Here is a 15,622-nt window from a genome sequence, read left to right on the forward strand (position 1 = left end):
TTGAGGACCTTTGGAGGTCCTTGGGTCACATGCTATGGGTCACATGCTACCCATAACCCTTTGTAATTGTGATTGACAGAAGTATTGGACCAATTAGCTCTAGTCCAGCCCCTGCCCATATAAGGGAGCTGTAGCCAATTATCACTCTCTTGGGTTGCTGCTCTCTTGGATGCTGGACTAGCAGGACGGATCTGTGCAACTTTCAAAGACACGCTAGGCCAGAAAACCTACTGGCCTCAGCTGAACTAAACCATGGCGTGACTACTGGACCGCAACTAAATCCCCTAAATCCAGTGGAACAGCGCATATCATCCTTATGACTCTAAATTGCTTAAGGTCCCAACCTTTGTCAATCTCCAAGAGAATTTGCATGTATAGAGACCGTTCCGGTTATGAAGTTTGCATAAATTCTTCAGTAAAGTTCCAACTGTTTTCAGCAAACTCTCTGGTTGTGGACATTCAATTATTCTATACCTCCCTACCGCTCTTGGGAAGGGTGGCGGTAGGACAAGCATTACTGAGGAGCCCTCACCCTGGCGTCACGAATAGCAAGGGTTAACCAGACACCCTTTAGTCACCGCACAGCTACACCCCCTATACCCTACTCCCCCAGGCTATCACAGCACTGCATTGTTCAGTGTATGCAATTGAAAGATTGCATGTAATAGTAGTCTGTAAGGACAAAAAAATAGAGAGTAAAATGTAAAAAAAAAAAATATTATAAATGTGACTAAGTCTCTTCCCTAATAAAGTTTGTATTGTTATGTATTTTGGCTTCATATTGTATCCTCAGCGTTCAGTTCATTTGCTCTATTTTCATTCCGGAGTGACAAAACTGTGCACCCTGCTCACTGTCATCATACCTCCCGAGACTCCACAAAAGAAATATAGATATTTTTAGTGTTAATGGAACAACTTGGATGGTGGCAAATTCTTAGAAACTTGAGGGAAAAACCAGCTACCTTGTGAGGAGCACAAAACATGGAATATCCAGTCTCACTACTGTTTAGGGACTGTGGCGCCTCGTGCGTTTATTGAGCGTCCTCTAGTGCTCATGTGTAGGACTGCACCTGTACAAACCTTAAACCTTCCCTTCTTGCTAAGCTCTGTGAGGATAAGGGGGCTCGTTTCTACGCAGTGTAATTTTCGGTACAAATGACACCTTATCTTTATTCTGTGGGTCCATACGATTATATGAAATTTATCTTCTTAATGACGCAGGACGTATATTTTCGTCCTGCGCCAGCTCCCGCGATATAATGCGGGTCACGCGGTGCACCCCGCGTCCTATCTGGTTGGTCCCGGCGGCCATCAACGGTCGAGACCCGCGGCTAATACCGGACATCACAGAACGCGGTGATGCCCGGTATTAACCCTTCAAAGTTGATCGTCGTGTCTGAAGTGAAAGTGAAAGCTTCCTGGCAGCTCAGTGGTGCTGTTCGGGACCGCCGCAGTGAAATCGCAGCATCCGGAACAGCTTGCAGGACGCGAGTAGGATCCCTACCTGCCTCCTCGCTGTCCGATCGCCGAATGACTGCTCCGTGCCTGAGATCCAGGCAGGAGCAGTCGAGCGTATCAGATAATAAAGATAAGATAATAAATGCACTGCGTAGAAACGGAAGCCCCCAAAACTTACAAAATGGCATTTTGTTTTGTTTGTTTGTTTTTTTTATTTTTATTTTGTCGCACATTTTTTGGGGGGGGTTTCGCCGTAGATTTTTGGGTAAAATGACTGATGTCATTACAAAGTAGAATATGGAATCATATGGATTTTTAGGTGGAAGATTGAAAGGGTTATGATTTTTAAAAGGTAAGGAGGAAAAAAAACAAAAATGCAAAGACTGAAAAACGCTGAGTCCTTAAGGGGTTATATATGTTTTATTTTACTACTTTTAAACACTTATGACTTTTTGTAACAGTATCCCCCCGCCACATGATCAGACACATCCCCTATCCTTTGGATTGGGAAAAAGTTTTTATAAGGTGCATAACTCAGTGTTTCCCAACCAGAGTGCCTCCAGCTGTTGCAAAACTACAATTCCCAGCATGCCCGGACTGCCAACGGCTGTCCGGGCATGCTAGGAGTTGTAGTTTTGCAACAGCTGGAGGCACTCCAGTTGGTAAACACTGACCTATACTATATACTACTATATAGTCCAACATGCTGGGAGTTGTAGTTTTTGTTACTAACTACAACTCCCAGCTGTATCAGGGCATGCTGGGAGATGTAGTTTTGCAACAGCTGGTTGCACCCTGGTTGGGAAACACTGGCATAACCCCCTTTAATTGTAATGTGCATATATATATATATATATATATATATATATATATATACATATACATATATATTTATTGCCTTCCTGGGCATGCTGGGAGTTGTAGTTGTGCAACAGCTGGAGTGCCACAAGTTAGAGACCACTGTTCCAGATCTGTTGCTATTTCATGAATTATTAGATATTTTTCCTGTATTAATAACATATAAGTATATTACAATGATCAGACATCGCCCCATCCTATATATACATCAATCACCGTATTTGTTAATGCTTATCACTAAGCTCCGGGCCTGACTCTAACGCTAAGCCATGTTGCTAGGAGACGCGCTTCAGCCAATCATTGACCGAGAGGGCGATGAGACGTGTCGTGTGATTGGATAGAATGCATGGTGACTAATGTTAGGTCAGTCGTGATTGGTCGAGACGCGCTCTATATGTTTTAACTGATACAGATAGCGCGGCTGCGGACACCGGGGAGCGGGTGAGTGTTCCGGGCACTGGAGGGGTATGGTGGCCGGCCTAGCATCGGGGGTGATGGAGAGACGGAGAATAATACACCGGGTCACGTGGAGTTTACTGCACATAGGAGGGAATGTCAACAGCGACTTTGCCCATAGCGACCCCATTACAGCCTCTGTGCCTGTATTGTAGCCATGCTGGTTGCTATGGGCAACACCTTTTCTGTATTTGTACTAGTTTTTTTCCCCTCTGTCCCCTCCTTTAAACTCTTCTGTCCCCCTCCTCCAGACCCCCCTGCCCCCCTCATCCCGGTCCCCTTTGTCCCCCTCCTCCTGGACCCTTCTGTTCCACTCCTCCAGACTTCTCTGTCTCCTCCTTCGGGACCCCTGTGTCCCCCTGTGTCCCCCTGTGTCCCCCTCTTCCCGGACCCCTGTGTCCCCCTCTTCCCGGACCCCTGTATCCCCCTCTTCCCGGACCCCTCTGTCCCCTCTTCCCGGACCCCTCTGTCCCCCTCTTCCCGGACCCCTCTGTCCCCCTCTCCCCGGACCCCTCTGTCCCCCTCTTCCCGGACCCCTCTGTCCTCCTCCAGATCCCTCTGTCCCCCTTCTTCCTGACCCTTCTGTCCCTCTTCTTCCTGGACCCTGCTGTCACCCCCCACACCGGACCCTTCTATCCCATTTCTCCAGACTTCTCTGTCCCCCTCCTCCCAGACCCCTTTGTCCCCCTCTGTCACCCTTCTCCCAGACTCCTTTGTACATTCCTCCCGCCTCCTCTGTTTCCTCCTCCTCCTGAACTCCTCTGTCCTCTCCCCCTCCAGGCTTCTCTTTTTCCTTCACCTTCCGGACTCCTCTGTCCCCTCCAGACTCCATCCTTTTGCGCCCCCCCCCCCCCCCTTCCCTTCAGACTCCTTTGCCACCCGACCCCCTTCCCTTAAAACTCCTTTGCGCGCCCCCCCATCCCCTTTCTGGACTCCTCTGGTGGCGGTTGCCTATCTCCTCTTATAACAAAAGGATTGGATAGTTGAAATCCAATACACCCAATTCTTCTATCCCCCGATTTTATCAAAGTTAGGGCACCCCTCCTGATCATTAGATGATCGTCCAGCTCCTCTGACAGTAATTGTGAACATTAAGCTTTAGATCATTTGTTCACTCTGATTTGTCATGTTCTAAGTTGAAGGGGAGGTTATATAATGATGGGAGTGATGGTCCTGTGGTGTTGTGCTGTGTAATCTCATATCTCTGTGCTTTCTCCTGTAGGATGGCTTCCACTGTCCTCGGCGTGGGCACCGGGGTGTTTGTGATCGCTGTTATCTGGGTGGTCACTCTGCTCACTTGTGTCCTACTGTCTCGAGCGGCTGGAACAGCACGGTGAGATCCCTGTACAATAATCATGATCTATTCACTACTGTACCCATAATGAATGACACCCCTGTGGGTTACAGTACATCCGGGTATGTAGTAATGGGGGGTTCCTGCTCTTTACCCCCAAAAAGCGCTGAGTGTGTATATTCCCCTCTGTGTATAGAGAGAGACACGTCTTTCAGTACTGACAGGACAGAGAGCAGCCCCCGGGACCACCCCTGTGACTAGTTACCTGGGATCTGGCTGCATTTTTCTGGGTGTATCAGAGTAAATCATAATGTGTCTGATTTGCGCTGCCTGCACCAGTTTGTTACTTCTCAGACTGCGGGCAGCATAAAACTGGATCAGGCAGCGTAATCTTGGCACACTAACTGGTGACAGGTTCCCTTTAAAATATAATATAGAATAAGAAAGATGGCAAAAAAAGTTTACCTTGCATCTGATTCTTAGGGTACCTCTAGTCATTGTCCCGGCGGCAGAATATGAGGTTACATTTTAGAGCATCTGATCCCGTGACCTGCTGCAAAACTATTGGGATCTGGAGATGGATTTGCCAGAAGTCCTATAGCAGTGGTCTCCAACCTCCGGACCTCCAAATGTTGCAAAACTACAACTCCCAGCATGCCCGGACAGCCAACGGCTGTCCGGACATGCTGGGAGTTGTAGTTTTGCAACATCTGGAGGTCCGCAAGTTGAAGACCATGTCCTATAGACTAGCATGGGGCTTCCAAAAAATTGCCAATTTAGATCCCAATAGTTTCACAGCAGGACACAGGATCAAAATCGGCTGCGAAATTTATGCTTATATTCTGCCGCAAGAACAAATGATTAGGGGTACGCTTAAAAAAAAATATTTTTTTTTTCTTGATAAAAGCTCCACTATTAAAGCGTATGGACATCACAGAGATCTTTCCCCACTTGGACCCCCCCCCCCCCCCTTTAATACCTAGAAAAGAAATTCTCACCACACAAGTGGTTCTAGACAGAGTTAAGCAGTCCTTGAAATGATTTGGCCTCCATGTGAGACTACATTTGCCCTGGTGGGGGGCACATTCTGAGATGGTTGTGTCATCTAGTTTCTTGTTCCTTGTGTCTCCTCCAGGTTCTTGAGCCTCTCTTTGTTTCTCCTGGCAGTGATCGTAACTCTTATTCTGATTTTTTTTCCACGAGCGAGTGAAACTCCCTCACCAGAGAAGGAAGTTCAGGTATTTAATCTGTACAATTTTTACAGGTGACATGTCTGTATTTATACCAGTTCTATACCTTTATTACTGATGCTGCACCTACTGCATTGCTTTTAGTGTGCAGCTGCGATTGGATATTCTAGTTCCCCCGCAATCTCCACGCAGCACTCGCCATTGTGAATGAACGCTGGGTTCCGGCGGCAGTGGTCGTGGTATCAGGCCATGCTCCCTTATGATGTTACTCCACACCTCCTCCATGCATGTCTATGGGAGGGGCCTTGGCAGGTGTAATGCCCCCTCCCATAGACATGAATGGAGGGGGCAAGGCGTGATGTCACAGGGTTGGAAACTGGGGAAAAAAGAAAAAAAAAAAGACCTGCACAAAAAAAAAAAAGATATATATATATATATATTAAAGAAAAAGGAAACCGGCACTGTAAAATAGGACTTAAAGTCCAAATCGGGTGCTCAGCTTTCACAGGTTCAAACTCCAAACCCTTCTTCAAACACCTCCAAAAAAGAAAAGCGGCACTCCAATGGCAAAAAAAGGTGTGTTTATTCACTCATCAAGTCAATGCGACGTTTCAGCCCAGAATGAAGCTTGAGAAAGGCTTCATTCTGAGGCTGAAACATCGCATTGACTTGATGGGTGAATAAACACACCTTTTTTTGCCATTGGAGTGCCGCTTTTCTTTTTTGGAGGTATATATATATATATATATATATATATAATATATATATAGGCAGGCTGCAGCACAAAATGCACTGATGGGTCACCTAGACCAACAGAGCAGTGCTGCTGCAGAACCCACTTAACTGTCCCTGGAGCTCACCCTCACTCACCAACGATCGGTCACTGGAAGCAGCCGCCGCGCACCTCCCGCAGGTCTGTAGACGTCGCACACGCTGCACTGCCACACACTAGACCCGCCGCAGAACTCCTTCCTCCACACACTACCCGGTCTCGAGTGAGCAGGTAAAGCGGGGGAAGGAGTTTTCAAAGTTGTTGAACTGTGCTGCCATTGGTCGGTTGGTCCCAACCGACCAATGGCAGCAATCAGAGGGGTGGCAACCTTGCTTCCTCCCTCCTTTACTGAATGGTGATTGACAGCAGTAATCACCATGTTTTACCGGGTCACAGGGGGGGGCCGTAATGAAGCTAGATCGCTGCGATTGAACGGTACAAATTTCCGTCCAATCGCAGCGATCGCTGTAACAGAAGGGGGTTAAATCCCCCTTGGGTGACATGTGAAGATGGCTGCTGTTAGAAAACAGCAGTCCTCTTCACCCGATCAAAACATATGATCCAAAACATATGGAGCATAAATGTACGGGAAGTACCGCCATGTCATGACGTACATTTACGTCCATTGTCGTTAAGGGGTTAAATGTTGCATGCACTCCAGTGCTCCGCAAAGAACTGATCAATGGTGACCACCCAGTAGATAGAATATCAAAACGTTTACAGAGTGGTGCAGTTTCCCATGGCAACCAATCAGAATGCCCTTTTATATTTCAAAGGCCTCTTTAAAAATGAAGAAGCAATCTGGTTGCTATGGGCAACTGCACCCCCCTTCTTCTTCACATGTTTTGATAAAACCAAAGGTTGCCCAGGCATGCCGGGAGTTGTAGTTTTAGCAAAGACACATTGGGAAACACTGGACTGGACCATGACGACCATTGATAAATCGCCTGTATAAAGAGATTCATGAAAGCTTAAACATTAATTATATGTGATTAGCTTCTTGTGAATCAAAAGTTACCCACAATTCCCTCCCCATACGTTACGTTTTGCCAGAATCCTCCAGAAAATTTAGCGGACTCGCTAGTTATGTAAACATGGGGCGCAGAGCGTGCACAGCCAGAGATTCACAGGTCACTGGATCAGGGATAAACATGTTGCGAATGCAGGTATCTACGGCCGACTCATCTCCCGGCGGCCGGGCTCGTCTGAGAACTAATTATAAGATGTGTGTTCCTCCCATCCCCCCCCCTCCTTCCACCTCACAGCACTCGGGCCCCATCAATAATACATGACTAGGACTTTATGCACTGAAGGGCCACTAATTGGCTAATTAAAAAGCGAAACGCGTTGCCCAGACAAACATGTCATCCACCAGAGACGAGTTCTGTGCCGGAGCCAAGGTCAGGCTTAATGTGGACTCCTCAGGATGACCTTTCGTGTTGCAGCAGCGTGTTGGCCCGGTCCCTGGAGCCAGTTCACAGCTAAGGATAGCACAGGAGATCACCTCTGATGTGTTCACACTTGTTTCATGCCCAGGAGCTCGAAAATAACTTTTATTAGGCTTCTGTTGACTTCTTTCATCAGCCTTCTATAGGAGGGGGGGGGCTGTATTCCCTGTAACACTCAGCGAGGACGGAGGTGTATACTGACCTAAATAGTGAAGAGTGTGCGGTCATCAGGTATTGGTGCCGGATGTATATACAGCAGTGTTTCCCAACCAGAGTGCCTCCAGCTGTTGCGAAACTACAACTCCCAACATGTCCGGACAGCCGAAGGCTGTCCGGGCATGCTGGGAGTTGTAGTTTTGCAACAGTTGGAGGCACTGTGGTTGGGAAACACTGATATACAGTGTCCAGAATATAATTCAGTGGGTGTCATCTTATAGCCATGTAGCTGTTATTGGGGTATTCCAGGAAAAAACTTTTTATTTTTTATATACTCTGGCTCCAGAAATTTAAAGAGATTTGTAAATTACTTCTATTAAAAAAATCTTAATCCTTCTAATAATTATCAGCTGCTGAAGTGGAGTTGTTCTTTTCTGTCTGACAACAGTGCTCTCTGCTGACATCTCTGCTTGTCTCGGGAACTGCACAGAGTAGGAGAGGTTTGCTATGGGGATTTGCTTCTACTCTGGACAGTTCCCAAGACAGGTGTCATCAGAGAGCACTTAGACAGAAAAGAACCACTCAACTTCAGCAGCTCATAAGTACTGAAAGGATTAATCTTTTTTTTTAATAGAAGTAATTTACAAATCTGTTTAACTTTCTGGAGCCAGTTGATATATAAAAAAAAAAAAGTTTTTCCTGGATAACCCCTTTAAAGGGTTAATTCTTTTACTCCCCTGGGAAATTTTTTTTTTTTTTATCAACTGGTGCCAGAAAGTTAAGTTATTTTATCCATTTTAGGAACTGTCCAAAGTAAGAACAAATCCCCATAGGAAACCTCTCCTGCTCTGGACAGTTCCTAAAATGGACAGAGGTGTCAGCAGAGAGCACTGTGGTCAGACAGAAAGGAAATTCAAAAAGAAAAGAACTTCCTGTGGAAAATACAGCAGCTGATCTTAATCCTTCCTGTACTTATTAGCTGCTGAATACTACAGCGGAAATTATTTTCTTTTTGAAACACAGCTGTCTGCTGACATCACGAGCACAGTGCTCTCTGCTGACATCGCTGTCCGTTTTAAAAACTGTCCAGAACGGCATATGTTTGCTATGGGGATTTCCTTTTACTCCGGACAGTTCCTAAAATGGACAGAGATGTCAGCAGAGAGCTCTGTGTTTCAAACGGAAAAGAATTTCTGCTGTAGTATTCAGCAGCTAATAAGTACTGGAAGGGTTAAGATTTTTAAATAGAAGTAATTTACTAATCTTTTTAACTTTCTGGCACCAGTTGATTTAAAAAAAAAAAAAAAAAAAAAGTTTCCCAGGGGAGTACCCCTTTAAACTACACTGTCAGGACATGATAGAAGTTGTAGTGTCACATATAGGTACAGGTAGTATGTATGTGTGACATATAGAGGCGAGAAATGTTGCCACTATTGCGCTGCTTAATTTGAGCCTATACGGTGCAGTTATGGCTGTACTCTCCATGCTGTATATGCAATACTTTTACCATGATACCCTGTCTGCTTTACACACGTTCTGCATTGCACTAAAGATGTCCATATACACAAAGGCCCTTTAGGACGGGGGCAGGATACAGAGGCTTCACACGGCTCGACTAAGCTTGCGACTGGGCTGCACCAAGGATCATTGGATTGTTTGTGCAGCCATTTAGCCCCCTAAGGACACAGCAGATTTGGCCTTGAGGACGCAGACAGTTTTGATTTTGCGTTATGTTTTTTCCCTGGTTTTAAAGGGGTACTCCACTGGAAAACTTAACTGGTGTCAGAAAGTTAAACAGATTTGTAAACTACTTCTATTAAAAAATCTTAATCCTTCCAGTACTTATCAGCTGCTGTTAAGATCCACAGAAAGTTCTTTTCTTTTTGAATTCCCTTTCTGCCTGACCACAGTGCTCTCTGCTGACACCTCTGTCCATTTTAGGAACTGTCCAGAGTAGGAGCAAATCCCCATAGAAAACCTCTCCTGCTCTGGACAGTTCCCGACATGGACAGAGGTGTCAGCAGAGAGCACTGTGGTCAGGCAGAAAGGAAATTCAAAAAGAAAAGAACTTCCTCTGGAAAATACAGCAGCTGATTAAGTACTGGAAGGATTAAGATTTTTTTAATAGAAGTAATTTACAAATCTGTTTAACTTTCTGGCACCAGTTGATTTGGAAATAAAAAGAAAACATTTTTCCACCGGAGTACTCCTTTAAGACTCAGTAACTCACCACCCCAGGCTGCTCACGTCTTCTTGTGTACAGGATAACATTGTCATTACTGGAAGCAAACACATGAATCTCTTGCTAACAAAAATATATATATATATGTGTATGTGTGTGTATATATATATATATATATATATATATATATATATATATATATATATATATATATATATATAATTTCAGTTTTCCACCTAAAGACGCATATGAGGCCTTGTTTTTTGCAGGACCAATTGTACTTTGTAATGAAATCGCTAATTTTTCCACACAATCTACGCTGAGGCCAAAAAATATAAAATTTGTCGGACAAAAATGAAAAACTATTTTGGAACTTTTGGGGGGTTACTTTTCTACCCAGTGCACTTTACGGTTAAAATGACAAATGATCTTTATTCTGTAGGTCCATACAATTACAATTATACCCAATTTATATAGGTTTTGTTTTATTTTTCTACTTAAAATTTTTTTTTTTTTTAAATTATTCTTTGTAAGGAAATGAGTATGCTCAAAATTGTTCACCTTTGACCCCTATAACACTTTTATTCTTCTGTGTATGGGGGCTGTAGGAGGGCTGATTTTTTTTTTTTCACCGTCATTTTTAACAGTTCTCTTTTTTTTTTTTTTAGATGGGGACTTTTTGATCAATTTATATAAAGAATAATGGTATTATAAACATTGAATAATACAGTCCCTATTGAGCAGCACAACCGTAGCAGATACCCAAAATAGAGTGCTGTATGCAGACATAAGGGCCTTGGTCCAGGGCTCCCGACATCAAATGGTAGAAAAGGCTGCAGCCCACAAGAGGTATCCGCAAAACCACAAGTGAAGTTTATTCCATTTTTAACAAAGTAAACTATGTTTCCACCTTTCTCATGCATTGAATAATGCTGATGTCGCTAATGTCCATCATTAGCGATGAGTCCCGGCTGCTGATTGCAGCTGGTACTCACTGGTTCATACATACCAAGTGCGCAGAGGATGTTCTGGAGGCGTTAAATGGGTTAAAAAAAAACATAGCTGCTTTCTTCCAGAAACAGCGCCACTTTTCACCATGGTTGAGGTACTATTTCGGCTAAGTTCCATTGAAGGGTTATCGGTGATCTACTGTTCCGTTCGCTGGAGCTGGCAACGGGAGCTCGTGACGTCATAGCCCCGCCCCCTAATGACGTCACGCCCCGCCCCATCAATGCAAGTCTATGGGAGGGGGCTTGACGCCCCCTCCCATAGACTTGCATTGATGGGGCGGGGCGTGACGTCATTAGGGGGCGGGGCTATGATGTCACGAGCTCCCGGTGCCGGCTCCAGCGAACGGAACAGTTTGTTCCAAACGCTGAGCAGCGGAGCACTCCTTTAAAGTGCTGTGATTGCTAATAATCCCAGCACTTAAGAGGTTAATGATGACGATGCCAGAGGAGTCTAGAGTGGACAGATGTGTCTGGCAGCTTCGTCTTCCTGTTCAGAATACAGGCATTCTTAGTGACCATGCATGTGTATGTTAAAGGGGTATTCCAGGAAAAAAAACTTTTTTATATATATATCAACTGGCTCCAAAAAGTGAAACAGATTTGTAAATTACTTCTATTAAAAAAATCTTAATCCTTTCAGTACTTATGAGCTGCTGAAGTTGAGTTGTTCTTTGCTGTCTAAGTGCTCTCTGGTGACACCTGTCTCGGGAACTGTCCATAGTAGAAACAAATCCCCATAGCAAACCTCTTCTACTCTGTGCAGTTCCCGAGACAAGCAGAGATGTCAGCAGAGAGCAATGTTGCCAGACAGAAAAGAACAACTCAACTTCAGCAGCTGATAATTATTGGAAGGATTAAGATTTTTTAATAGAAGTAATTTACAAAGCTGTTTAACTTTCTGGAGCCAGTTGATATTAAATACATTTTTTTTTTCCTGGAATACCCCTTTAAGCTAACAATCGGCACACAGCTATCTTATGTATGTTTCCAGCCTAACATTCAGATGTTCTCTGTCTTGTAGATCGTGGACACATTCTTCATCGGCCGCTACGTCCTGCTCTCTCTTATCAGTGCCATTTTCCTTGGAAGCCTCTTCTTGTCTGTCGTCTACTATATCTTAGAACCTGTCTACGCCAAACCTCTGCGGCTCCGGTAACACTATGGAAATTCGGATTCTGGTGTGGCGGTTTTCCTGTTTTCATACAGAATTTATTTTTATATAGAATTCTGCCTCCTTTATGATACATTTTATACTGTTTGTATGTGTTATAATAGTTGGTAAATCATTTGTCTGATAAATAAATTATATGTATATATTTATGGTTAGCAGGAGATTCACGTGTTTGCTTCCAGTAATGACAATGTTATCCTGTACACAAGAAGACGTGAGCAGCCTGGGGTGGTGAGTTACTGAGTCTTAAAGGGGTACTCCGGTGAAAAATTATAAATATATACATATATATATATATATATAATATATATATATATATATATATATTATATATATATAATATATCCCTCAAGTTACAATATTAATCGGTTCCAGGACGACCATTGTATGTTGAAACGATTGTATGTTGAGACCATAACTCTATGGAAACCTGGTAATTGGTTCTGAAGCCCGAAAATGTCATCCAAAAATAGGAAAAAGTGAGGATTAAAGAAAAATAAGTAGATAAGTAATAGAGATAAAGCAAATCCTTACATATAAAAGTAATAAAGATCTTCTGGGAGCTGTAAATCACTGTCTATGTCAGTGTTTCCCAACGAGGGTGCCTCCAGCTGTTGCAAAACTACAACTCCCAGCATGCCCGGACAGCCAAAGGCTGTCCGGGCATGCTGGGAGTTGTAGTTTTGCAACAGCTGGAGGCACCCTCGTTGGGAAACACTGGTCTATGTAGAGGACAGGAGCTTCTTCAGGGTCCTGTACAGTACACATCATGCCCTAAAAATAAAGTTAAATGGAGCCGCCCTTACTTTGTGTCCAAAGGAGCAGCTAACCCTGGCATAGGTTAAAAGTAGTACAGAACATGTAATACTACCCTGTACTGTAGGGGGCGCTACCAGACACCAGTCAGTGCATGCACTTTAGGAATACAGGGGTTTTACCAGTGAAATGTCCATTCTGATTGGTCGGTTCTTCCAGCCATTGACATGTTTTTGCAGATTCCATAGCATTGTGTGTTGAGTCTGGTTTCAAGTTAATTTGGTCCAGAAAAGACCATTGTATGTTGAAACTATTGTATGTTGAGGCCATTGTAAGTTGAGGGATCACTGTATGTATGTGTGTATATATATATATATAATAATTATTATTATTTTTTATTTATTTTTTTTTATCAACTGGTGCCAGAAAGTTAAACAGATTTATAAATTATTTCTATTTAAAAATCTTAATCTTTCCAGTGTTTATCAGCTGCTGCATGATCCACAGGAAGTTTTTTTCTTTTTGAATTTATTTTCTGTCTGACCACAGTGCTCTCTGCTGACACCTCTGTCCATGTCAGGAACTGTCCAGAGCAGGAGAGGTTTGCTATGGGGATATGTTGCTACTCTGGACAGTTCCAGACATGGACAGAGGTGTCAGCAGAGAGCACTGTGGTCAGACTGAAAAGAACTACACAACTTCCTCTGTAGTATACAGCAGCTGATATGTACTGGAAGGATTAAGATTAGATTTATTAGTAATTTACAAATCTGTTTAAGTTTCTGGAGCCAGTTAATTTGAAAAAAAAAATTCCACCGGAGTACCCCTTTAACGACGCAGGACGTATATTTACGTCCTGCGCCGGCTCCCGCGATATGAAGTGGGATCGCGCCGTGATCCCGCATCGTATCGCGTTGGTCCCGGCGCTCATCAACGGCCGGTACCAGCGGCTAACACCACACATCGCCGATCGCGGCGATGTGCGGTATTAACCCTTTAGAAGCAGCGGTCAAAGCTGACCGCCATTTCTAAAGTGAAAGTGACCCGGCTGCTCAGTCGGGCTGTTCGGGACCGCCGCGGCGTCCCGAACAGCTTGCAGGACACCGAGAGGGCCCTTACCTGCCTCCTCGGTGTCCGATCGGCGAATGACTGCTCCGTGCCTGAGATCCAGGCAGGAGCAGTCAAGCGCCGATAACACTGATCACAGGTGTGTTAATACACGGCAGTGATCAGTATAAGAGATCAGTGTGTGCAGTGTTATAGGTCCCTATGGGACCTATAACACTGCATAAAAAAAAGTGTTAATAAAGGTCATTTAACCCCTTTCCTAATAAAAGTTTGAATCACCCCCCTTTTCCCATAAAAAAAATAAAACAGTGTAAAAAAAAATATAATAATAAACATATGTGGTATCGCCGCGTGCGTAAATGTCCGAACTATAAAAATATATCATTAATTAAACCGCACGGTCAATGGCGTACGCGCAAAAAAATTCCAAAGTCCAAAAAAGCGCATTTTTGGTCACTTTTTATACCATTAAAAAATGAATAAAAAGTGATCAAAAAGTCAGATCAAAACAAAAATCATACTGATAAAAACTTCAGATCACGGCGCAAAAAATGAGCCGTCATACCGCCCCGTACGTGGAAAAATAAAAAAGTTATAGGGGTCAGAAGAGGACATTTTTAAACGTATAAATTTTCCTGCATGTAGTTATGATTTTTTCCAGAAGTGTGACAAAATCAAACCTATATAAGTAGGGGATCATTTTAACCATATGGACCTACAGAATAATGATGAGGTGTAATTTTTAACGAAATATGCACTGTGTAGAAACGGAAGCCCCCAAAAGTTTTTTCTTCGATTTTGTCACGCAATGATTTTTTTTTTCCGTTTCGCCGTGCATTTTTGGGTAAAATGACTAATGTCACTGCAAAGTAGAATTGGCGACGCAAAAAATAAGCCATAATATGGATTTTTAGGTGGAAAATTGAAAGGGTTATGATTTTTAAAAGGTAAGGAGGAAAAAACGAAAGTGCAAAAACGGAAAAACCCTGAGTCCTTAAGGGGTACTACAGCGTTGTTTGCAAATTATTCCCTATCCAAAGAATAAGGGATGAGAGTCTGATTGTGGTGGTTACTACAGCTGGTACCCCTGTGACGTCCAGAATAGCGCCTAAATCTTCCGGTGCATGGATCGCTCAGTCAACATACCCCCTCTATGCATTCTGTATAGGATCGCCAGAGATACTCAATGGTCGGACAAATGTTGGAGTACCCCTTTAAGGTGTCAAAGTGTAAAATGTTGGGGTCTTGCATCACCTATTTCCTACAAAGTAATGATCAGACCGGTAATTTCTAACCTGGATCACTGTTACCCATGAAAAATATCTGCTGGGCCCACCGACATGTCTATCAGCCATCTTTAGATTCAGATTGACTTGGATGATATTTAAAAGGCCATTGCTGTTTCTCCTTGGTTACAACTTGGTAAGTCCCTGCTTAGAACAAAGTGTCATACAGGGTTAATGCTGGGACATATTTACAGACCAGGTCAGGTTTACACATTGCTTTTATTTTCTTACTTTTAGACTGAGTGGTCTAAGGCAGTGTTTCCCAACCAGTGGGCCTCCAGCTGTTGCAAAAGTACAACTCCCAGCATGCACACACAGGCTTCATGCACATTTAAAGCGTCAATTGGACGTCATGGAGCTTGGTAAGGGACCTGTGATTTTGCTGCGGTGGTCCCCATCAGCTTTCCTGAGCTAACTGGCAACTGATTTTAGCACTTTTAGACACCGTGATCAACTTCAATTGCAGCAAAAGGATTAATGCCGGACAACGCTGTTATTGCAGTTGTCCGGCATTAAA

General features: G+C 43.7%; 2 protein-coding genes across 2 annotated transcripts in view; one reads left to right on the top strand and one right to left on the bottom strand.

The window, feature by feature from the left end:
* Positions 1 to 2,629: 2,629 nt before the first annotated feature.
* Positions 2,630 to 12,144, top strand: TMEM218 (transmembrane protein 218). Its single transcript, XM_056544259.1, has 4 exons — positions 2,630 to 2,757; positions 3,995 to 4,105; positions 5,202 to 5,304; positions 11,846 to 12,144. Exons 2-4 carry the CDS (start codon positions 3,996 to 3,998, stop codon positions 11,978 to 11,980), a joined length of 348 nt encoding a protein of 115 aa, XP_056400234.1. The 5' UTR covers positions 2,630 to 2,757; position 3,995; the 3' UTR covers positions 11,981 to 12,144.
* A 3,161-nt stretch (positions 12,145 to 15,305) lies between these two features.
* The window catches only part of LOC130294424 (high affinity cGMP-specific 3',5'-cyclic phosphodiesterase 9A-like), a 56,757-nt gene continuing 56,440 nt past the window's right edge, over positions 15,306 to 15,622 (bottom strand). The window contains exon 19 of the mRNA XM_056544180.1: positions 15,306 to 15,317. The gene's annotated coding sequence lies outside the window, so the exon portion shown is untranslated. The remainder of the gene's footprint in view (positions 15,318 to 15,622) is intronic.

This window comes from Hyla sarda, chromosome 10, assembly GCF_029499605.1.
Source record: "Hyla sarda isolate aHylSar1 chromosome 10, aHylSar1.hap1, whole genome shotgun sequence".
NCBI lineage: Eukaryota > Metazoa > Chordata > Amphibia > Anura > Hylidae > Hyla > Hyla sarda.

What these genes read in the sequence shown, in the direction of transcription:
- TMEM218 (XM_056544259.1), top strand. Translation starts at nt 3,996, where the DNA reads ATGGCTTCCACTGTCCTCGGCGTGGGCACCGGGGTGTTTGTGATCGCT. An exon ending in CGAGCGGCTGGAACAGCACG is followed by an intron (nt 4,106 to 5,201) that starts GTGAGATCCCTG and finishes TGTCTCCTCCAG; the next exon opens with GTTCTTGAGCCTCTCTTTGT. An exon ending in CACCAGAGAAGGAAGTTCAG is followed by an intron (nt 5,305 to 11,845) that starts GTATTTAATCTG and finishes TCTGTCTTGTAG; the next exon opens with ATCGTGGACACATTCTTCAT.